General features: G+C 39.5%; 1 protein-coding gene across 1 annotated transcript; it reads right to left on the reverse strand.

Annotated features, from left to right (window-relative positions):
• Positions 1 to 364: 364 nt before the first annotated feature.
• LOC113839058 (zinc finger protein 300-like) lies at positions 365 to 1,051 on the reverse strand (the record flags this gene model as incomplete). The annotated part of the gene is made up of 1 exon (XM_035453550.1): positions 365 to 1,051. A coding segment is annotated over one exon (687 nt), but the record flags the coding sequence as incomplete, so codon positions are not given.
• Between the last annotated feature and the right edge of the window lie 22,710 nt (positions 1,052 to 23,761).

Consider the following 23,761-nt stretch of genomic DNA (forward strand, 5'->3'; position numbering starts at 1 on the left):
AGAAGGCTTTACCACATTGATTACATTCACAGGGTCTCTCTCAAGTATATGTTCTTTTATGTCTTACAAGATTGCAGTGTTGGGAAAAGGCTTTACCACATTTACAGCATTCATAGGTTTTCTCTTCAGTACGTGTTCTTTTATGAGTTATGAGAATGAAGTGTTGCATTAAAAGCTTTACCACATTTATGGCATTCAGAGTGTTTTCCTCAGGATGTGTCCTATTATGTCTTTGAAGGTGACTATTAACTGAAAAACATTTGCCACATTGATTAAATTCATAGGGCTTCTTTCCAGTATCTGTTCTTATATGCATTTGAAGTGTAGGGCATTCACAAAATGCTTTACCACATTGATTACATTCTTAGGGTTTCTCTGCGGAATGTGTTATTTTATGAATTATGAGATGGCCTTGTTGTGAAAAAGCGTTACCACATTGAATACATACATAAGGTTTCTCTCCATTATGTATTCTTTTATGTTTTTGGAGATTACTGACACGTGAAAATGCTTTACCACATTGACTACATACATAGGGCCTCTCTCCAGTGTGTGTTCTTATATGCATTTGGAGTTTAGAGCGTTCACAAAATGCTTTACCACATTGATTACATTCATAGGGTTTCTCTCCGGAATGTGTTCTTTTATGAATTATGAGATGGCCTTGTTGTGAAAAAGCTTTACCACATTGAATACATACATAGGGTTTCTCTCCGGAATGTGTTCTTTTATGAATTATGAGATGGCCTTGTTGTGAAAAAGCTTTACTACATTGAATACAAACATAGGGTTTCTCTCCAGTATGTATTCTTTTATGTGTTTGGAGATTACTGACACATGAAAATGCTTTACCACATTGACTACATACATAGGGCCTCTCTCCAGTGTGTGTTCTTATATGCATTTGGAGTTTAGAGGGTTCACAAAATGCTTTACCACATTGATTACATTCATAGGGTTTCTCTCCAGAATGTGTTCTTTTGTGAATTATGAGATGGCCTTGTTGTGAAAAAGCTTTACCACATTGAATACATACATAGGGTTTCTCTCCAGTATGTATTCTTTTATGTGTTTGGAGATTACTGACACATGAAAATGCTTTACCACATTGAATACATACATAGGGTTTCTCTCTAGTATGTGTACTTTTATGTCTTTGGAGATTACTGACATGTGAAAATGCTTTACCACATTCATGACATACATAGGGCTTCTCTCCAGTATGTGTGCTTTTATGTGTTTGGAGACTACTGACACATGAAAATGCTTTACCACATTGATTAAATTCATAAGGTTTCTCTCCACTATATGTTCTTACATGTCTTTTAAGCTCACCATGACTTGCAGAGAGTTTACCATACTGATTACATTCATGTGTTTTCTCTACAGTATATGATATTTTATGGAGTTGGAAACAACTGTGACATGCAAAGACTTCATCATGTTGAATATATTCATGTGGTTTGTCTCCAGAATGAATTTTTTCATGCCTTTGAAGATGCCTGTAACACACAAAGTTATTATTTTGTTTTTTTTAACACGTTAAGTGTATTCATGGATTTCTCTTCTGTATGGCTTCTTTAATTCCTACAAAGATAGTTGGCACATGTAATGGCTTTACCAAATGCATTATGCTGATGAAAATTAGCGTATGTATCAATTAATTTTATCATTTTATTTACAGTAAATAGGAATAAGATCATAACTTTTACATTTATGATGCTTCACTTCAGGACAGGTTGTTTTATGTCTTTGAAGATAACCATGGTAGATAGAAAAAAACCTTTATTTCATGGCCCATGTTTGTGCCATCATTTTCATGTGGGATTTTTACATATTTGAAAAGAACTGGAGGAAATCAGAGGTTTGCCATACTTATTGTATTCATAAGTTTTCTTATAGTGAGAGTCATACTATATTGGCAGAATGAACCATGACAAATGGAAGTCCTCATACATTCCAATGTTCATTGGGGTTTTATGCAGTGTGCTTCTTGTTATCTTTCCAATGAAGTTGGAAAACCAATTAATTGTAAACTTGTATGACATTCAAAAAATCTACATAAAGTGGGGATTACTAAATATCTTTCATATCCTTTAATTGTCCTTATAAGGAGAGAGAGGGGTAAGCAGAAGTGCATTGCTCCTTTCCATATTCCATGCTCACATGGCTTGTATTCTTAGTGATATAGGATATTCTTTTTTCCTTTTTGGATTTCAAGGCAGGGTTTCTGTCTTTGGAGGATGTCCTGGAATTAACTCTTCTATACCAGGGTTGTCTCGAACTCACAGAAATCTGTCTGCCTCTACCTCCGGAGTGCCTCTCTGGACATGATATTCTTATTAAAGTAAGAATAACAAAGAAAAGGTTTCCACATTGAATTCACATAGTTTGACTTTCTTAAAATCTTAGACATGTGGTAAAGGGATAAAGGATTTTCTACAACAGCCTTCTTGACCCTCATATACTTACCCTTGCAAACAACTTAACAAAGCTGCAAATATGTGAATAATAACAGCTTTACTATAGACAATTTTTCCTAGAAGGTCATGGACATATATTTATCTCCTATTCAATATGTATACCATTTAAAATGTCTGTGTGGTAGGAAACTCACTGGATATTCATTTCTAAAGCATAGCTCTCAATCAGCTATAATTCAAATAGTGGTATCTGTTAAGGCCTTTATTCTTGTCTACTTTTTCAGAAGAATGCATTAAAAACACGGAACACCTACCTCACAATGAGGTACATGTTGCTGTTCAAAATTAAGAGTCATTAATATAGTTTAAGCTTTGTTAATTTACACCGTTGCTTTTATTTAAATCTTCCAGGACCCATTAGAATTTCTTTTTAGTCAAATATTTATAATCTTGCATATGAAAATTACCTTCTTTGTCTTCTAGAAATTTGACAATGTTCTTTAATAGTATGCTCTTCCCAACTGTAGCCTAAAATATAATACCAGAAAATACATGATATACTAATGGAAGTTGTCAAAAATTTAAGGTAATATCTTCAAAGAAACTTATATCTATGACTTATTCACCCAATTTTCTCTTTTCTCAGTTGAAATTACAGAAGATATAAATAAAAAAGAAACAGCTATCCTCTTATTTTAAATCATGAAATAAAATAAAATCTTACCTATGTCAGTGAGGTTCCTGTAGGTATCCAGCATCACATCTTTGTAGAGATTTTTCTGTGAGGTATTCAGCAAATCCCACTCTTCCTGAGTGAATTTGATGAGCACATCATGATAGGTGACTGCAACCTAAAATAACCCATACATGTGTAAAACAGGAAATGTGATACTCATATTGTATATGTATACTTCTTTGACAATTTATTCATACACTTCTGCTACTTCCCACACTTATTTAATGGCATGGACATTATAATTTATTTAATTTAACTTAAAGTAGTTACACAGTCACTTTGGAAGGAAAATGAAGAGGAGGTTCAGGTACACCATTTCTTGGCCCTTTAAATATCATACAGCCTTGCGAAAGAAATCCCAATGAACAGAGATAAAGAGGGAGACAAGCTAGCAGATCAACACTACTGAGAACTCATTAGAGAAATTGTATGATAGGTGAAGCCTATCACGGATATACCCCAGTCCTTGGTACCATCTTCTGTCTTTGTTAGGTATTTATTGCTGTGAAGAAAAACCATGAACCATGGCAACACTTTTCTTTGTTTTTGTTTTAGATTTTTTGAGTAATTATATTTCTGCATAACAGCATTGACTGCCGTGGATCACAGAAGAACAGTTTGGCCTCAAACTCACAGAGATCTATGTGCCTTTGCCTCCCTAATGGTGTCACTATCACCAGAATCATGGCAACTCTTACAAAAATCATTTAATTGAGGGGCTCCATTAAAATTTCAGAGGTTCAGTTAATCATCATCATGGCAGAGTTCATGTCAACATACAGGAAGATGTGGTGCTGTAGGTCAGAATACTTACACCTTTACTAAGTGGCAACAGGAAACCGACTAATACACTGGGCAGCATCCTGAATATAAGAAAACTCAATGCCTGACCCCACAGTGACATACTACCTCTAACAAGGAATGGCTCAGTCCAAAAAAACCTGAACCTAATACGAATGTCTCTAGTGGGAGCTTACTGACTATGGAGTGACAGCTGGAGAACCTTCATGGGACCAAACAGGACCCTCTGAATGTAGATGACAGTTATATGATTAATTTGTTGGGGACCCTGGCAGTGAAACCAGAACCCATCACATGTGAATGAATTGGCTTTTTGGAGACTACTCCCTATGGTGAGATGCCTGAAGGGCCCTGCACCACTTCTGACTTCAAAGTCATCTGGTGGTCTGATTGGCTAATAAGGCCAGAGTAACAAGAGCACCTCCCTAGGGTGTCAGTGTGCTTCAAAACACAGAACAATGGTCCCTGATCCTGACTTCTACCCCAGACAAAAACAGTCTTCACAAATCCCATAAAATTAACACAAAATGACCTTGAGCTACTCTGCTTCTAACCTTCCTGCTCTCCAAAAATGAGGGTAAACTCTTGCTATGGTTCTTCAAACTCTCATGTCCTGTTGTGGTTTGAGCAAACCTGGGACCACTGATGCACACACAGAAAATAATGTAGAATAATTTAAGGTCCATTTCCTGCCATGTGTATCATGACAAAACATGTGGAACCTGCACTATCCACCCACCCAACACTATGCATATCTGCAGATCATAAATTCCTTTTCTTCCCTGAACTCGACTTTCCTTAATCATGCTATTGTAGCTGGTGGTGTCAGAATTTTAAAAGCACTCTGATCATGTATTAATGTAGGATGCTCCCCACCTTCCTACTTTAGTAGGATCCTTATGGCATCAATATTGTGGAGGCTTTAAATGGTTTCTAGAAATGTCATTGTATGATGCTTGCGCATTAACAAGTGAAACTTGCCATTTGGTGGCGGCATGTGACTTTAATCCTAGCACTTGTGAGAGAGAGAGGCAAGTGGATCTCTGTGACTTCAAACAAGTTGCAGATCAGGCTCCAAAGACACACAGAAAAACCCTGTCTAAATCAAACAAACAAAAGAAAAAAACCAACAAAAAAAATCCTCGACTGAGGACCAGAGTCTGCAGCTAGGCAGAAGTTAGACATAGATGCCAAGTCACGGTGGAACACACCTTTAAAAGCAGCATTTGGGAAGAAGAGGCAAGTGGATCTCTGTGATTTCTAGGCAAAGCTTGACTACACTAGATTGATCCAGTCTAAAAGAGTAGTAGGGCCACATTGTGGTGGTTCAAACCATTTTCCAGTACTTGCTCCCTGCTGGAACAATGAGGAAACCTACACCAAGATTTCCAGCCCCCAAATTGGGGTGAGAAGCCCTGTTAAAACATAGGCCCACAGATCAGAAATTCAGAGAACAAATAGAAGCCAAGGAAAAAAAAACACCCTTCCAACAAAGAAAAACTGGGACATCAGCACCTAGACCTGCAAACATCTCAAAGCAAGATGACTGGGCACCCTAATAAAAACACAACCACCAGCCACCAGAGCAAAAAGTCACTATCAGACTCTGGCTATAGTTCCACGGCAAGTCATGAGTATTCAAACGTACTTGAAGCACAATTAAGACCTTACTTATAAAGATGATAGAAGTCCTGAGAGTTGAAATGAATTGATCCCTTAAAGTATTTGGAGAAAGGATGAATGAAAGTAAAAGCTCCTCTGCTAATGTACTGATTTTGCTGTTACCCTTAGGCCACTGTCTATCTTTTTGGGAGCTTAGGAGAGAAACTCAGGTTAGCACCGAAGGAAAAACATGTGGCTGAAAGACAATAAAGAAAGTGCTCAATATACTTTGCAATCTGGGAAATGTAAATCAGAACAACTCAGAGGTAGCATATTGCTCTTGTCAGAATGGCTAAAATCAAAAACACCAATGACAGTTAATGGTGGAGAGGATTGGGAAAACAGTGTTCCTTCATTGCTGCTGGAAATGCAAAGTCGTACAACCACTTTGGAAATAATTACTGAAGTTCCTCAGGAAAATTCGAATCAATCTACCACAAGATACAGCAAATCCATTCATAGGTATATAGCCAAAAGATGAACATTCATACAACAAGGACATCTGTTCAACTAGGTTCATAGCAGTATTATTTGTAATAGATGGAACCTGGATTCAACCTAGATGCCCCTCAACTGAAGAATGGATAGAGAAAATGTGGTACATTTACACAATGGAGTACTACTCAGCAGGAAAAAAAAATGGAATCTTAACATTCACAGGCAAATGGATGGAAGTAAAAGAAACCATCAAGACTGAGGTAAACCAGTCTCAAAAAGAAAAACCTGGTATGTACTCTTTGGTATATGGGTTTTAGACATGGAAAAAAGCATTAACAGACTATAATCCACACCACCAGAGAAGCTAGGAAACAAGGAGAGTCCTAAGAGAGATATATACATGGTCTCACAGAGAAGTTGAAAGGGATAAGATCTTCTGAGCTAATTGGGACCATGGGGGGAGAGGAGAAAGATTTAGGAGAATGAAAAGGGAATAAGAGGAGGGGAGTGGATGACTTGAGGGAGCAGGAGGATTGAGACTGGGGAAAAATAGAGGACAGCAAGAAAAATATAGCATAAAAGATGGAGCCATTATACATTTAAAGAGAAATTGGGAACTAGGCAAATGTCCAGTGATCTACAAGGATGACACCAACGAACAATTCAAACAATAGTAAAGAGTTTTCCTTAAATGTCCTTCTCTGATAATGAGATTGATGACTACCTTATATGCAATCCTAGATCCTTCATCCAGTAGCTGATAGAAGAAAAAGCACACACCGACAGCTAAATACTGAGCCACACTCCTGGAATCTAGTTTCAGATAGGGAGCAGTGATGAACAAAGATGTCAAGACCAGACAGGAGATATCCACAGAAACAGCTGACCTGAACAACGGGAAGCTGAAGGACCACAGACTGATAGCTGGGAAACCAGCATAGGACTGATCCAGGCCCCCTGAACATGGGTGACAGTTAGGAGGCCTGGGCAATCTATGGGGCCTGTGGTACAGGATTAGAATTCATCCCTAGTATATGAAAGGATTGGGGAGTCCGTCCCACATAAAGCAACACTCTCTCAGCCTACAGACCCGGGTGTGGTCCTAGGCCTTGCTGCAAATGATATGACAGACTTTGAAGATCATTTGTGGAAGGCCTCACCTTCGCTGGGAGCAGAGAGAGCATGGGGCAGTATGTCAGTGAGTGGCAGGGGAGGAGGCAGTGAAGAAACTGTGACTAATATGTAAAACAAACTAGTTTCAAATTTTTTTAAAAAAGAAAAGGAATGCTCACCATTTCCATGGCCTATGGCAAATAACATGGAATCTGCCAAATCTGCCTGCACAGCTCCTTGCACACTTGACAAATATCTGCACATCAGGAACTCCTTTTCTCCCCTGGAACTAAACTTCTCTGAATCCCAGCATTGTGTTTATTTGCACCAACAAGTTACAAGCATTCTATTCATGTATACATGAAAGACAATCCACATTACCATTATTCCACAAGTTTCTAAACTATTTGCAATATTTTTAATACAACCCTGAAGAAGTAATGCAATATTCAGAACTTCCAGAAACCAGAACTTCAGTTTTCCAATCTGTCTTCCCATTGCAAACAGAAGCACTGCCCATATGTGAACACTGGACAATGATACTGCAAGAATTAAATCCCCCATGCCAAGGCTGCAGAGTCTTCCACTACCCAGTAAATTGATACTGGGGGACATGGAAGACAGAGTCCATTGCCCTACTCAACATATGTACCAAGAGAACTACAAAAATGATCATATTCTGTTCAACTTTCAACAGAATTGAAAGCTTACTGGGTGGTGGAGTGGTTGCACATGCATCTAATAACAGCACCTGCAAGGCAGATGCAGTAAGATATCACTGAGGTCATACTAGACTGGTGTACAAGGTGAGTCCCAGGACAGCCACAAAGGTTACACAGGGAAACAATGACTTGAAAAACAAACAATAATTAAATATATAAATAAATGAAATGATAGCTCAACAGACTTGCTCTGAACACCATTTACCCACCATGGTATAGCTTGTGGTCCTTCTTACAACTCATTTCAGCAAAGGCAAAAGAAACCATGACAAGAACCCATGAATTACCTGGCACAAGTAATCTTGACTACTAACATGTGCCTCCTAAAAGAAAACACATTGGCTAGTGCCACCCTGGTAGGACTCATATTAGTAGCTTTGCTACTGGGTGATCGAGATCAAATGACTGAGAGAGCACTCAGTTCTGCCCTTACAGCAGAGTAGACAGAATCCCAGTCTAAAAAGTTAGTATTTTACTAGAAACTCTTCCTCTCTAGTATAGCACAGTCTGTTCCTCATCCAAAGCACAGTCAATTGTGTGTGCATTCCATTACACACTCAATGTCCTGCACACCAAAGCCCCTCTCTCAGAGCTGTGAAAACCTTCAAGCAAACACAGGTCGCATTCAGAAACTGACTGTGGTTACTGTGTAACTGAGTGAAAGAAAAACAGGCCACAGATTAGAAAACAATGGGTTATTAATAGGGCTGGGAGACTGAAAAGACAAGGTAACTATGATGCATATATAATCCTAAAGATCATTTTGAAAAGTTGAAATAGGCTGTCTCTCCGTGTGGTCCAGAGACTAAAGTCTTGTATTAGAGCATATTAAAGATTCCTCACTTTATCTTTAGAGATAAAGATAAGCACAAGAAGCTGGAGAAATACCAGTCCTTAGAAATTGATACTAGCAGATAAGTAAAATACACACAGACAGCCAGGGCATTCCTTAAATAATTACTTTAGAAGACCATTGTTCTGAAACAACAGGTCTTCAGGGACTGGATCCTGAGTTGAAGGTCATAGGGCACAAGGAAGATATGACAAGTAGAAGGTAGAAAAGATAAATTCTAGGTTGGGAGGTATTGCAGAGGATATGTCCAAGACTAACTATTCTTCTGGAGAAGAATAGAATCCTGTACACTACATCAATGGGATGGGAGGATGGAAGGAAATCAGAGAATCATATGAATTCATCAAAAACTATCCTATAATTGGAGAAATTCAGAAGGAGACTAGTCAATCAGTGCCACACATGGGAAACAGAGCATCTCAAGAACATTACTGAATTAAGACACAGTGTCCTTAGAACAGAAAACAGAAGCTGCATAAGCTGGGAAGATTTTGATTCTCAGGATTTGAAGCAAACCTTCCAAAAACTCCTGGCCACAGACTATTACCAGCCTGCAGACTTAAATGAAAGCCTTGTGTGATGAAAATAGTTCTTAAGACAACTGTGATTCATTTTTCAATAATTGTTATTTGTTCTAATATTGCACACCTGACAAAAATATGATTTTCCTAAAAAAAAACCTAAAATTTTATGACACCAGGGTTTACAGTTTGTTGTGACTCTGTATTGCCTCCTTGAGCAGATCCTTTATCAGACACCTGTTCTTAGATATTGGGATGGGCCTAGTTGCTTCTAAATCAGGGGTGGCTTCTTTGTAAGGTTTCAAGCCAAATTTATGGACAATCATAGTGAACAAATGAGTTTCCTGGCATCCAAATAAGGCCGGTAAGCCTATAGTTATTTTGGGGTGTCAGAGCCAGTCCTCTCTCAGCTCAATCCTATTTAGATGGACATACTATGGGAAGTAGAGACAGGCAGATCTCTGTGAGTTCAAGGCCAACCTGGTTTACAGAGAGAGTGCCAGGATGGGCTCCAATGATACACAGATAAACCCTGTCTGAAAAAAAAGAGTGCTCACTAGAAACATCTTCCTAATCCCAGCTCCCTCCTCTCAAAGATCTGATCAGATTAGGCCCACAGAGTAAAATTACTGAGAGAACTCCCCCTAGGCAAAGAATTTACATGACCACATGGGACTTCACAGGACAGGGAATCAGGCTGAATTCTCCCCCCAGATAAGGGAGGACCCACCAAACTGTCTGCCACCTCACCATCTGTTCTTTCCCGTCTGCAGACAGCATCCCCTAACTCACCATTTTGTGGTTTCCCAGATCACTGAAACTCTAAGCTCAGCTCCCTGCAGCAGCAACTTCACCCCAGCAAAGAAAACCTCTGTCTCCTCTTCAAAGTCAAACCCGATGACCGGAAGAGCCCTGCATCTCTTCTGACTGGCAGGTCTCCTGGAGGGCCTGATTGGATAATGAGGCTTGAGTGACAAGAGCATCTCCCCTAGGATTAGAGTGTGCATAAAGACAAAGAATTGTGGTTCCTGGCCTTCCATACATGAAAAGAATCTGTAATGCTTAGGCAAAGATTTGCATTTCAATAGCACTGACTTCTGGCTTAGATTACAGACACTGCTCCCTGCCTGTTGCCCATAGGAACTTCCCCTTGTCCTCGTGGATATAATTGAAAAGGTTGTACACACCAATAAGTGTCTCTGATGGTACAGCAATCCAAATTAGAACAAATCAAAATGAATTAGAGACAGCTCACTTGGGAGACATGGAGCAGTGCCACAGCATACCCCTGGGACACTGAAGCCTCCATTACCCCTCCCATCCCCTCTCAACCTTTGTCCTTCCCTCCCTCCACTGTCTTCTCAGTCTCAGCAGGATCAGATCTCTGTAATCCCTGAAGTTCCGGGGCCATTGCTGTGTGGGATAAACAGCAATAGCAGAGGCTGCATCTCCCAGAAAAACAGCCACATCTGGAGCACGAGCCGCAGTATTGGCAGCAGCCTCCCTCAAACTGATTAACACAGTTGCTTCCTGCCTCGGGGGAGGGCAGAAGTTGCAGCGACCTCGATGGCAGTGGTGGAGGCAGCTGGACCAAAGAGTTCACCTACAGATATTTTGTGCATGAGGTTTCTAAGGAAGGAGATAACTGTTGATACTCCCATAACCTCTCTGATAGTCCATATGGTGTAGTGTTCAAGGATTTTCAAAGAGGGTCTGTGTTTATGGAGACGGATGCAGATATGAACTCAGCAAGCCACTGCTGAAGTCATCCCCACAGGGCTCAGTGACCAAGGAAGAGTCAGAGAAGGAGACAGCTGTGGTGGAGAGAAAGAAGCAGATTTGCCCCTATGCTGCAGTGGGAGACTGTCGTTCTATGGAAAACTGTGTGTATCTCTAATGAGACTCCTATTACATGGGTGGCCTGCAGGTCCTGCACCAAATGGATGTTGCCCAGAGGTCACAACACATAAACTCTTGCATTGAGGCCCATGAGAAAGACATGGTGCTCTCTTTTGCTGTACAGTGCAGCAAGGATATGGTATGTGGGATCTGCATGGAAGTCGTCTATGAGAAAGCCAACCATAGTGAGCACAGCTTTGGGATCTTGTCCAACTGCAACCACACCAACTGTCTCATTTGCATTCGAAAAGGTAAAGGTGCTAAGCAATTTGAGAGCAGAATGGAAAGGGAGACTCCTCCACAAACTTCATTTGTGCTTTCTATTTTTGGGGAGCATTTACTATCTTGTGCCAAATTCCATCTGGAAGGACAACATTTAAATGCATGTATTTTATCATGAACTTGGGTGTTCTAATTGGGATTTCTTCTTTGTACTTTAGCTAGCTGCTAGATTAGTCCATGTGTCTATTTTATTTGAAAGAGGAAAACCTGGGTATCAGTTAGTAGACTCCTTGTGCTTTTTTAGGACTCTGCGTTTAATAGATTAGACATTTTAGGCTTTGTGAACAAACTTATCTAACTCTGAATGTATGTTTCCTGGAGTTTTACATTTACCACTTTTCTATTTCATACATTATGCTAGTAAATAATCTACTATCTTTCAAAATTGTTCACATATATGAACAACAGACACACAATCCAAACAGAGAAAAGTTACAAGAAATAAATTTAGTGAAATGTGTAAAAAGCAAAAAGCTCAGGTTTAATGGATACATCCCTCCTGGATGGAATTTCATTACCCCAGAAAGGTGATGAGACGCAAAATCAACACTGAGGTCAGATGAACTGAAGATACTGTCTTCCTGGTGGTCACCAGAGCTTCACACAAACAGAAAACTAAAGAAAGAACCAGTTCTCAAACAAAAAATAGGTCTTCCCCCATTCAGAAGTGTGGAAGATTGCTCCATTGCTTTCAGTTTATTCCTGAAATTCAGAGCAAATACTAGGCAAATGAATAATAATAGAAAGAGCAGTATTCATGGAAGTTTGAATACTTAGAGGTTAATGAGCTAGGAAGAATGTGTTAATGAGCTCTATTGTTAGACTGCACATCTTCCTCCAAGAGCAGGTAAAAAAAAAACTGCACCTGCATTATTTAAGATTCTCTACACGAAGGGGATGGTAGAATGCATCTATCCATGTATTTATTAATTAGATTTATTAGAATTCCTCACAAGCTGTGATTCCTGAAATCCAACCATTGCTTCCTAACAATGGAAATTTGAAAGAATCCAGTAGGTCTTTTGTAAGATTTTAGGCTACTTTAATTGAAGAATTCAGTAATTGTCCATTCCACGAGGCTGGACATGTCAGGTTGTCTCTTTATACACAAAAATTCCAAAATCGTAAGCTCTAATCCTAGTACCTGAATGATGAATTTGTTAGTGAGAGCTAGGGTAGCAGGAAAAAACAGACAGCTGCCTTCTTCAACATTGTTTTGTTATGCCTTGGCTCGTGCCAGAAAGTAAGATCCAGGTTATAGGTGGATTGTAATCTATGTTTTGTTAAATTTTTGTTTAAATTAATGGCAATGAAAAAGAGGAGAAAGTCACAAGATAAGACATATTAACAATTTTATTGTAGGCCTGTTATAGTAGGGAGACTAAGAGAGAAGAGGAACAGAGTTACTGGCTGACCGCCATGGCCAGTCACCTTAGAGAGGCAGAGAAAGTGCATAGTTGGGAGAAGAGAGGAGCAGAAGCTGAGAGAAGACTAGAGAGAAGAGTAGAGAGAGAAGTGTAGAGTGTAGAGAGAGAAGTGTAGAGAGAGCAGAGAGAGCATAAATGGGCAGGGATCTATCTTTTAAAGGGGTCCTCTGCACCTGGGGCAGACTTAGTTCCCATGGAACACTGGGATGACCAGGGTACTGCCTGTTCCATCAGGTAACACTGCAGGCCAGCATAATGCCTGAACCTTTCATGTTTGATTGTTTATTTTGTTGTTGTTGTTGTTGTGGTGGTGGTGGTGGTGGTGGTGGTGGTGGTGGTGTGTGTGTGTGTATGTGTGTTTGTTTTCAAGAAATCATTTGTCTGTGTAGACCTGGAAATCATTCTGTAGTTCAGGCTTATCTGAAACTCAGAAAGTCACATTGATTCCTTCTCCTGAGTGCTGATGTTAAAGTGTACACTGCTACCAAGTGCTTAAAGTTGGATATTATCTCCTCAAATTATTTAAAAACCTCCAATTATGTGAATTCCTCTCAGATATACCCAATTCTTATTGAATTAAGTAATTCTAGACTAGCCATCTCAACCAATAGGAAAGAAGATATGAGAAAATTCTCTCTCCTGAAGGAAGCAGGGACAGCATCTGAGTGGATCCAAAACAATGTTTTCCCAAACAAAGGAAGGATGGTGGTTTTACTTAAGAAGTCTTCACATGTTGACATATTATTCTCTCTCTTCTTAGACTACTAAGTTAACAATTGCACTCCTGAATATGATCACCATGTAAAAGCAGAAACATTTAGGGGCATTCTTAACTCAAAGTCGTGCAGGAACATATTTAAATTATAAAAATAATGGAAAGAAAGGTCTCTCACATGTTCATGTTGTACTAGAAGGTCTTAGTTGAAAACTAAGTAAATGAAACTTTGAAAAGCAGATTGTCAGTCTTGGAGTTTATTCTGAAAGACAAGTATGAAAATGGCAAAATTCATATAGATAAAAGATAGAGAATACAAAAACTGAAAATTTGAAAGAAATGTAACCTAATAGCACTGTGTACTCTTCCCCTTGATGAATGATTTTTGATAACTTCTATTAACCTCAGAGAATTCTATTATATTTTTTAACCTGATTTTAATTTTAGTTATATGCATGTTTTGTCTCCATGTGTCTGTGCTCACTCACTTCAGATGGCAGATAAAGACAGGTCCTTGGGATACAACAAAAGGTTAGCTTCCATGTATACTCTGGAAATTGAAACTGAGTCCTCTGTAACATCACACAGTGATATTAATTGCTGACCCATCTCTCCACTTCTACTTTTTTTAAATGCATTACTATACATTTTATTTAAAAGATACTACACCATTTTTCCTCTTTCTCTTCATTACATCGCTCCTCAAATATTAGTTATCCTACTTTTTCCTTGAAAAGTATGTATGGAAGAGTATGCTAATACATGAAGACAACCTCTTGAGTGTGTTGTTTGTTACTTTTATGTATATAGTTTCAGGCCTGATGCAATAGACAGCAGAAAGGTTTTAAACTTTAGTGACACAGAGTAATATTCCAAATCGTATTTCAAAGTTCTCTATGAAAAATGTTTCACTAAGAGACCTTATAGATGACTATGTATTGATTTCCAGGTGCTTTTCATTTTTAGTAGCAACCAGGAAAGTGAATTATTCTCCTTTCTTTTGAATGGAAAACATAACCTGATTCAAAGTAACTTCAGGGGAAAATATTCACTTGTGTCATAATTATAAGGTAACCCCTAGAAAACAAGATGTTTGTCTCCATGGATCTCATGTTACTCATAATATAAAAGGCTTTCAAGTTATAAATTCTATACCTTTTTAAAATTCCAACATTTAAAATGTCTGTAGTAGCCTAGTTATACATTAAGTGAAGAAGGTGAGTAACTGTCCATTATTTTCAAAAAGAGAAATACAGGGAAATATCAAATAATCAATCGCTTTTGAGGAAATGAATTCAGGAAGCTCTGCTCCTATTTTAACAACAATCTGGAGCATCAGAGACTAGAGAATCTCCATGGTTCAGACTATGCCTTCCCTAGCAAACACAACTTTACTACCATGCCTATTCTACTCAAAACATGGAGATGTCCTTGGCTATCCTGTGGTTCCAAAATCTAACACAATTTCAGGTGTCCACTGCAAGCTGTATCCTCTCAGGACCTCTCTAAAGGTGTTTCAGATCTGTTACAAAGTCAGCATCTCTCCATGAGCCTTTCAATCTTGAATTGTCAGTCAAGATATTAAGGGAGAAATATACTTCCAAACTCCAAAATAGGATTCCAGCCAGACACCAAGCAAACAGACATTCTATTCTTTTACCTTACTGTATGTTGATTCTACTATTGTTTTAATCACACTGTATTCAGTCAGGAGACAGAGAATGAGAAATGTTGGTCCTTATTATATAATGCAGTACAATACCATCAACTGTAACGGTGCTATTACTTCTAGAAGGTGGAAGAGTCTTCTAATCTCAATGAACTTAATATACAAGCGAGTGTCTCATAAACATACCACAGAGAATAATATGATTTAGATAAGGCCACACAGGTGTGCCTGGAGAAGAGTCTCTTCACTTAATCTAGATCTTATCAATTTAGAAATTAATATTAACCTCCACACAAAAAAAACAGATGTAATTTTCTTTGTCAACAGAGAAAACCTTCCTAATTTAGTGATATCTCAAATACCAATGAGCCATGTTTGGGGCCAAAAATATAAAACGTTTTGGGTCTGGATTTACTGGTTTCCCAAATGTAAGCAGCAAATTTCTGAGGCTTACAAGGAAAGAATTGTGAATCTCATGCAGAGTAAGTCATAGTGCAGAAGTCTTCTGACCCATGTTTTTACTTTATTGAATCAGAACCCAAGCAAAGTCTCAGCAGGGAGAGAAAGAGAGAGAAATCCCTAGGAACCCAGTGAAATGTAACTTGCAATGTTACCAATATTGTCATGTCTTTGTATCAATTCTTAAGTGTGGTTCTCTCTCTCTCAAAATCACACTCTCCCAAAATTCAATCTTTCTAGTAATATCTGTACTAAATCCATGATAAAAATCATTTTTACTGTGTTGTTTTCATGTGAGGCAGAGCAGGTGATCTCGGTAAGTTCTTGGCCATTTACATAATGAGTTCCAGGTCAGACAAGGTTTAGAAAAAGCCTGTGCCTCAAAACATAATCACTCCAAAAAATTCTACTTAATAAACTTTAGAAATGTGATAATGGTGTAACAGATAAAGTAATTAACTTAAAACTATACATTCACAGCCTGTGGTGGTGGCATATGCCTTTAAACCCAGCACTCAGGAGGCAGAGGCTGGTGGATTTCTTTAAGTTTGAAACCAGCCTGGTCTACAAGAGCTAGTTCCAGGACAGCCTAAAAAAGCCACAGAAAACCCCAGTCCTGAAAAACAAACAAATAAATAAATACATAAAATAAAACAAATGAACAACAACAACAAAAAAAAAACTATGTCTTCATTTTTTGCAACTCCAGACAGCTGCTGCAGGACATGCCTATAATCCAATGCTTTCAATGACAGATAAAATGAGACAAAACAAATCCTACCAAGTCCATTAATGTGGCATGGCAACCTAGAGACTGTGTCTCAAACATGTTACCTGTAAAAGACAAACACCCAAAGCTTTTTCCTATATTTACACCCAAACCATGATACATATGCACAACTTCCACATAAATAATCATGTAAATACAAACATACATAAGTAAATACATCATAAAATTATCATAGGATGTTTTGGCACACAATAAATGTTCCAATACCTGGGCAGCAGAGACAAGAAAATTTCTGTGAATTCATCTCCATTCTGAGTTCAAGGACAGCATAAAATATGGAGAGTAACCCTGTCTCAACATAAAATTCCAACTCTGATTATCATGGAATCATCCTAAAATCCTTTTCTAAAATACACTGAAGTGGTTCAGCTTAATCTCCCCACAGGACCCAGGTAAAGGACAATATATCCTAAAGTCATTCTTGATGTCAACCAGTGGTAGCTGTCAAAGTATTTTCAGATATGAATATAGCCGAGTATGTTAGCAGAAATAGGCTGATCTCTGTGAATTCAAGCCAATTTGGACTATATAGTGAATATGATAGTTAGGCAATTCTCAGTGACACACACACACACACTCACAAATATACCTAAATACAACAGAGCCACACCTCCTAAGAGTGCTGTTCCCTATGAGCATATGGGTCCAATAACATTCAGACTACCAACATTCTTCACTTTTCTTGTGATAAAATTATCTAAAATTAAGAAACAAAAACTGTGATATTAACTCATGTTACCCAGCTCCCTATAATTCTATGTGTATGTGTATAGAAATTAAATGAATAAACATACCACAACTTTCTCAAAATTATCTCAAAGTGACCCTTGAGCTGTTGTTTCTGATGGTCCAGCTACTGATATTTCTTCCAAAAGCAGAAGCCCCATGCTCAAGAGCTCCCTCCAGAAATGTAGGTGATTCCTTGCTATGGATAAGCAACTCCTTGAAATTCCTTATTTTTTCAAGTAAAGACAGCTCCACTGATGCCCAATCACAAAACAACATAGAAAAATGATTTAAAATCTGCTTCCTGCCACATGGATTATAGCACAAAACCTGGATTCTTGCCTATCTACCAGCCCAACACCATGCAGGTTTGAGAAATCTCTGTAGATGCAAAATTCCTTTTGTCCCTGGTACTACAATTCACTGAATCACAATATTGTGGTTAGTTACATCACCAAGACACAAGGTATCTAATTGTGTATTGGTGAATGATAATGACATCACCATTTTTCTTCAAGTTATTGGACTATTTGCAATATTTAAAATACAAACCTGATAATAGAATGCAATGTTCAGAACTTCTAGAAAGCACAATTCCAGTTTTCTAATGTGTCTTCCCATTGCTAACAAAAGCAGTGGCTATAAGTGAACACTGGACATTGATACTGCAAAAACAACATCCCCACATGGCAGGGTTGCAGTTTCTCACATTACCCAGTAAATCCATACTGGGAGGCACAGAGGACTAAGGCCATTGGGAAAGTCAGCACATGGACCAACAAAACTACAGTCTGGCTCATAGTCCATCTGAAACCAAAAGAATTGAAAGCTCACTGGGTGGTGGCAGCACATGCCTTTCATCCCAGCACCTGATAGAGAGAGGCAGTAGCATTTCTGAAAGTTGAAGACCAGACTGGTCTACAAGATAAGTCCCAGGACACAGAAAACCTGTCTTGAAAAGTAAACAAAAAGACACACAATAACTACATAAAAATTAAATGATATGATAGCTCAATAGACCTGCTCGGAACATCATACACACAGAAAAATCCTGTGTAAATCAACCAAACAAAACCAAATAAAAAACAAAAGAAATAAAGCAAAACAACCTCGACTGAAGACCAGAGTGTGCAGCCAAGTCATGGTGGAGCACACCTTTAAACCCAGCACTTGGGAGGCAGGAGCAAGTGGATATCTGATTTCTAGGCAACCCTTGCCTAGGGTAGATTGATCCAGTCTAAAAGAGTAGTAGGGTCCGGAGTTGGTGGCTCAAACCAGTATCCTGTACTTGCTCCCTGTTGGGACAAAGACCACACCTACAGCAAGATTTCTAGCCCCTAAATTGGGATGAGAAGCCCCATTTAATCTTAGGCCCTCAGATCAGAAAATCAGAGAGCAAATAGAAGCCAAGGAAAAAAAACACACTTCCAAGAAAGAAAAACTGAGAAATCAGCACCTAGACCTGAATCACCTCAAAGCAAGATAAATGGCACCAGCATTCCAACAGAACCAACCGCCACCAGAGCAATAAGTCACTACCAGATTCCAGCTATTGTACCTCAGCAAGTCATGAATATTCCAACACATTTGAAGCAAAATTAAGACCTTATTTATAAAGATGATAGAAGTCCTGAATGTTGAAAAGAATTAAACCCTTAAAAGTATTCTGTTTAATTATAGGATGCTAGGATATACATTGGTTCACTAGGAGCGTCTAGACTTTAGACACCAAACCATAACAAACGAGCCACCCGTGATTTACAACCAGCCACTGGAACCATCACCATATCAAAGAACAGGCCTGTAAAAGGCTACACAAGGAGGCATAACAGGGTCAAAAGCAACCTTAAGGCGTGGTGTGCCATAAAGTTCCAGTTTCCTTCTTAAGTAAAGCATAGTTCTGCCAGACACCAGGACAACTATTTGAAAATTAAAACATTATTGAATTTAGGATTTTCCTGATCAAACAAGGCTTTCCTTTTCTCCTTCCTTCCTTTCTTTCTTGCTTGTTTTCTTTCTTCCTTTCTTTTTGAGACAGTGCAACAGGTCAGGGTTTGGGATGGTGCGGCTCACTGGGGACCCGAATTTTATTACACTTTTTTTTGGATTTTTGAGAGAGTGTTTCTCTGTGTAGCTTTGGAACATGTCCTGGTACTCACTCTGTAATCCAGAGATCCTATTGGCTCTGCCTCCGGAGTGTGGGATTAAAGGCGTGTGCCACCAAAGCCCAGCTTTTCCCATTTTTTAACTAGAAAAACCCACACTGTGCTGGGTGATAGTGGCACATGTCGTTAATCCCAGGACTCAGGAGGCAGAGGCAGGCAGATCTCTGAGCTTGAGGCCAGCCTGGTCTCCAGAGCGAGTGCCAGGATAGGCTCTAAAGCTACACAGAGAAAACCTGTCTCGAAAAATCAAAAAAAAAGCCCACATTTTTTCACCCCATCGCTACCTGCATGCGTGCAGCAGGGGGAGGGGGAACTGGATTCCTACCGAGTCTATGCCACGCCCAGGTCCCATGTTTGAAACCAAATAGAGAACCAAATTATCCTTTATTTTTCTTCTGTTCTTCCCTATTGAGAGATTTTTAAATGTAAATCTGCTGGTTTTTCTTTTCAGGTCCGTGTAAACAGACCCCGGTTGTTCTGATACATTTCAATCCTCAGTTTCCACATACACCGGGAGGCGGGGAGGCTACAACTGGTTTTTTATCTTTTTTTTCCAGTTTTTTTCCAGCAGCCACATCTACAACAACCCGTGACGTCCCCGCAGGGGATGTGCTGAGGCATGGGGCCGTGAAGTATTCATGTTCCAGCCCCAGAACTGAGGAGTTTGCTAGGACCACATGGGACCTCTCAGAACACTGAATACGGCAGGAGGTTCACACACAGCCTGCTGTAGCGCCTGCCAAACCATCTCCCATGCCTCCCCATCCCGTCCTCCCCATCTTGGGGTAGCATCCCAGCACTCACCATGCTGTGGCTTCTGCGCTCATCCATGTTCTCCTCACAGTCCCGTACAGTAGCACTCACAGAGCAGCAATCAATCCTCTGGTGCCGCTTCTGCAGTAAAGCAAATCCTGCAGCATGGCTCCAGGAAGTGTCCTGCAAGACTTGAGATTGGCCGGTTGGCCTGCTGCCTCTGATAGGCTAGTGATGCTTGAATGACAACAGCACTTCCTTAAGACTTATAGTGTGCTTAAAGACACAGCACCGCGGGGGGTGGGGGGGAGGTCAGGGCCCTGGACTGGACTCCAGACAGGGACCTTTTAGAGATCTGCAGAGACACGGATTTCAATAGCACTTACCCCTGTCTCCAGTAGATGACTCAGCTCTCCTCCTGCAGTTCACAGGTACATCCTCTTCCTCCTCCACACAATGTGCTTGCTTGCCCAGACCATTGCAAAATATGGGCCTGAGTGATTCTCTTATTCAACAAATGAAGGGTGTCCAGGATATTAAAAAATAGATTTTTAGGACACAAATGTAGATTATTCTACAGGGTGGTGGTGGCACACACCGCTAATCCCAGCACTGGGAAGGCAGAGGCAGGTGGTTCTCTGTGAGTTCAAGGACAGCATGGCTTACTGAGTGATGGATTTTTTCCCATGACTTTTTTTATTTTTGTGTGTAGCCTTGCATCACATTCTGTAGAACAGACAGTCCGAGAACTCAGGTAATCCAATTGCTTCTGATTCCTGAGGGCTGGGATTAAAGATGAGCACCAACACCAAGCTGGTAAAAGTGGATTTTATCACCTCCAAAGATCTAGATTAATGATATGTGTTCTTGTTTTAAAACCTTTAATAAGAAAATATTTGCTGGGCATTGGTGTTGTACACCTTTAATTCCACCACTTGAGAGGCAGAAGCAGGCAGAACCCAGATCCTGTGAGTTCGAGGCTAGCTGATCTACAAAGCAAGTGGCAGGACTGGATCCACATGTGCTATGATATCCTGTCTCGAAAAAATCCAGAAAAGAGACAAACAAACAAACAAGCCCCATCGTGTTGAATTTTAGCTCTTTCCTGAGGTAGTAAGTTTGACTACCTAGAATAGCCATCCCCACAACCAAGACAGCTATTCTGGTTGGTTATTATTCATATGAAAAAGCAAACTGTCCTGTCCAGGTCTTTAATGAATTGTGTAGCAATGTTGATGGGGATTGTTCTGAATCTGTAGACTGCTGTTAGTAGGATGGACTTTTTACTGTGTTCATCCTACTGATCCTTGAGCATTGGGGATCTTTCCATCTCCTCATGTCTTCTTCAACTTCTTTCTTCAAATACTTAATGTTTTTTATCACACAAGTGTCTCACTTGCTGTTTTAGAGTTACTTAAATATAATTTGTATTGTTTGAGGCTGTTGTGAAGGGTGTTGATTCATTTATTTCTTTCTCACGCTGTTTCCCATTTTTATATAGGAGAGCTTTGGATTTCTTTTTTGAGTTATTCTTGTATTCAGCGAATGCCCTCAAATTGTTTATCACCTGTAATTCCTTTGCTGAATTTTTAGGGTCACTTATGCTGTACAATAATATGACAAATATGTAACAATACTTCTATTTCTTCCTTTCCAAATTATATTCCACTGATGACCTTCAGCTGTATTATTGGTCTATCAAGAATTTCAAGTACTATATTGAGTAGATACAGAGTTCACAACATTGTCTTGTTCCAGATTTTTTTGGAATTCCTTTGAGTTTCTCTCCATTTTACTCAATGTTGTCTATACACTTGCTTTAAATGTCCTTTATTATGTGTATTTATGTAACTTGTATCCATAATGTCTCCAAGACTTTTTTTTGTTTTTTCCAGATAGGATTTCTCTTTGTAGCTTTGGAGCCTATCCTGGCACTCGCTTTGTAGAGCAGACTGGCCTCGAACTCACAGAGATATGCCTGCCTCTGCCTCCCAAGTGCTGGGATTAAAGGCATGCACCACCAACGCCCGGCTCCTCTCCAAGAATTTTATGATGTTTGTTTTTGTCAATGGCTTTTTAGGCATGTAAAGGGATAATAAAAATAATGTGTTTCCTAAAAGTTTATTTTTATGGTGGATTACATTTACTATTTTTTCCATGTTGAACCATCACTGCCTCTCTGGGATGAAGCCTACTGGATCAGTTTGCATGACAGAGTTTCTCTGGCTTTGGGGGCCTATCCTGGGACTCACTCTGCTGACCAGGCTAGCCTTAAACACATAGAGATGCACCTGCCTCTGTCTCCCAAGAGATGGGATTAATACCATGTGCCATAATTTCCCAGATCTTCATAACTTTTTATAACTCAAATATTTTGTAAATAAAAAGGGAAATAATAGGACAGAAAAGCTAGTACTGCCTAAGAATAATTGTTGATGACCTGGATTATCCCTTTCCTTAGTTCCTGGGCAACATGGCCCTGATCCTGTTCCCAACTCCTCTCCTCCCACCCTGGTGTTTTCTCATGACCCCTACCTGTCACTCCACACCAGCCCTCTCCTGTGCCTGTTGCTTTCCTTGGGGATCTGTTCCTGGACTAGTGTCCTCTCTATTCCTCAGATTCCCTGCCTGCTCTGGCATTGATCTTCTCTTCTCTTCTCCAGATGACCTTCCCTTGCCCTGGGATCTGTCTTTCACAGGTGATTACTCCTCACTGACAGCTCAAAGGTTGTCAAATGTTGCATAGCTGTGTTGTGAATGTGTTAAGTGACTGCATTAGGACTCTTCATGCAGAGACTATGTACAGCTTGGTCAAAGGCAGTTACATGACTCAGGTTTCAAAAGTCTGAACTGCTGAACCTCATTCTTAACTGTTCCCTTTCCCTTTTTAAGCAAGTGCCTGCCACCTTTATTCTCTTTCCTTTTCTGCTCCCTATTGGTTACCACCTAACCCTTCCTTTATTCCTTGTCCCAATAAATTCCATGTGGATTTATTGAGTTTGTTGGATCATGTTTTATCACCCAAAGTTGCAGCAAAAGACAACAACAACAACAATAATATCTTTAGATTAACTGTGAGTAGTATTGAGCTAGAACCATAGCTCAGGTTAAGAGCACTTCTTGTTCTATCAAAGTCTTTGAGTTATATTTCTATCCCCAATGCTGGTGGCTATCACCCACCTGTAACTACAGCTCCTACAGAAGACAATTTCTCCTGATCTCCCTGGGTACTTGCATATGCTTGTACATTTATGCACATAATTTAAAATAACTAACACACACACGCACACACACACACACAAAAAAAGAGAGAGAGAGAGAGGGTTTCTTTTTGTAGCCCTGGCTATCTTTCATATCTTTCAGCTCAGAGATCCATCTGCCTCTGTCTCCAGAGTGCTGTGATTAAAGATTTGAACCACCACTGCCTGCCTGAATTCTTTTTTAAGTTTATTTGATTTCCTGTTGATTAATAGAAATCCCCAAATTAAGTAACTAAAGTGAATCTCCTCAGTGATATTTTTCAAGTGTCTTTGGATAGACTTGAGTTCACTGCTACATTTCCTCTGGGACACCTAGATTAAAAACTTGGTCATCAGTTGGGTCTGGT

This window comes from Cricetulus griseus, unplaced genomic scaffold (assembly GCF_003668045.3).
Source record: "Cricetulus griseus strain 17A/GY unplaced genomic scaffold, alternate assembly CriGri-PICRH-1.0 unplaced_scaffold_1, whole genome shotgun sequence".
In the NCBI taxonomy this organism is placed as follows: domain Eukaryota; kingdom Metazoa; phylum Chordata; class Mammalia; order Rodentia; family Cricetidae; genus Cricetulus; species Cricetulus griseus.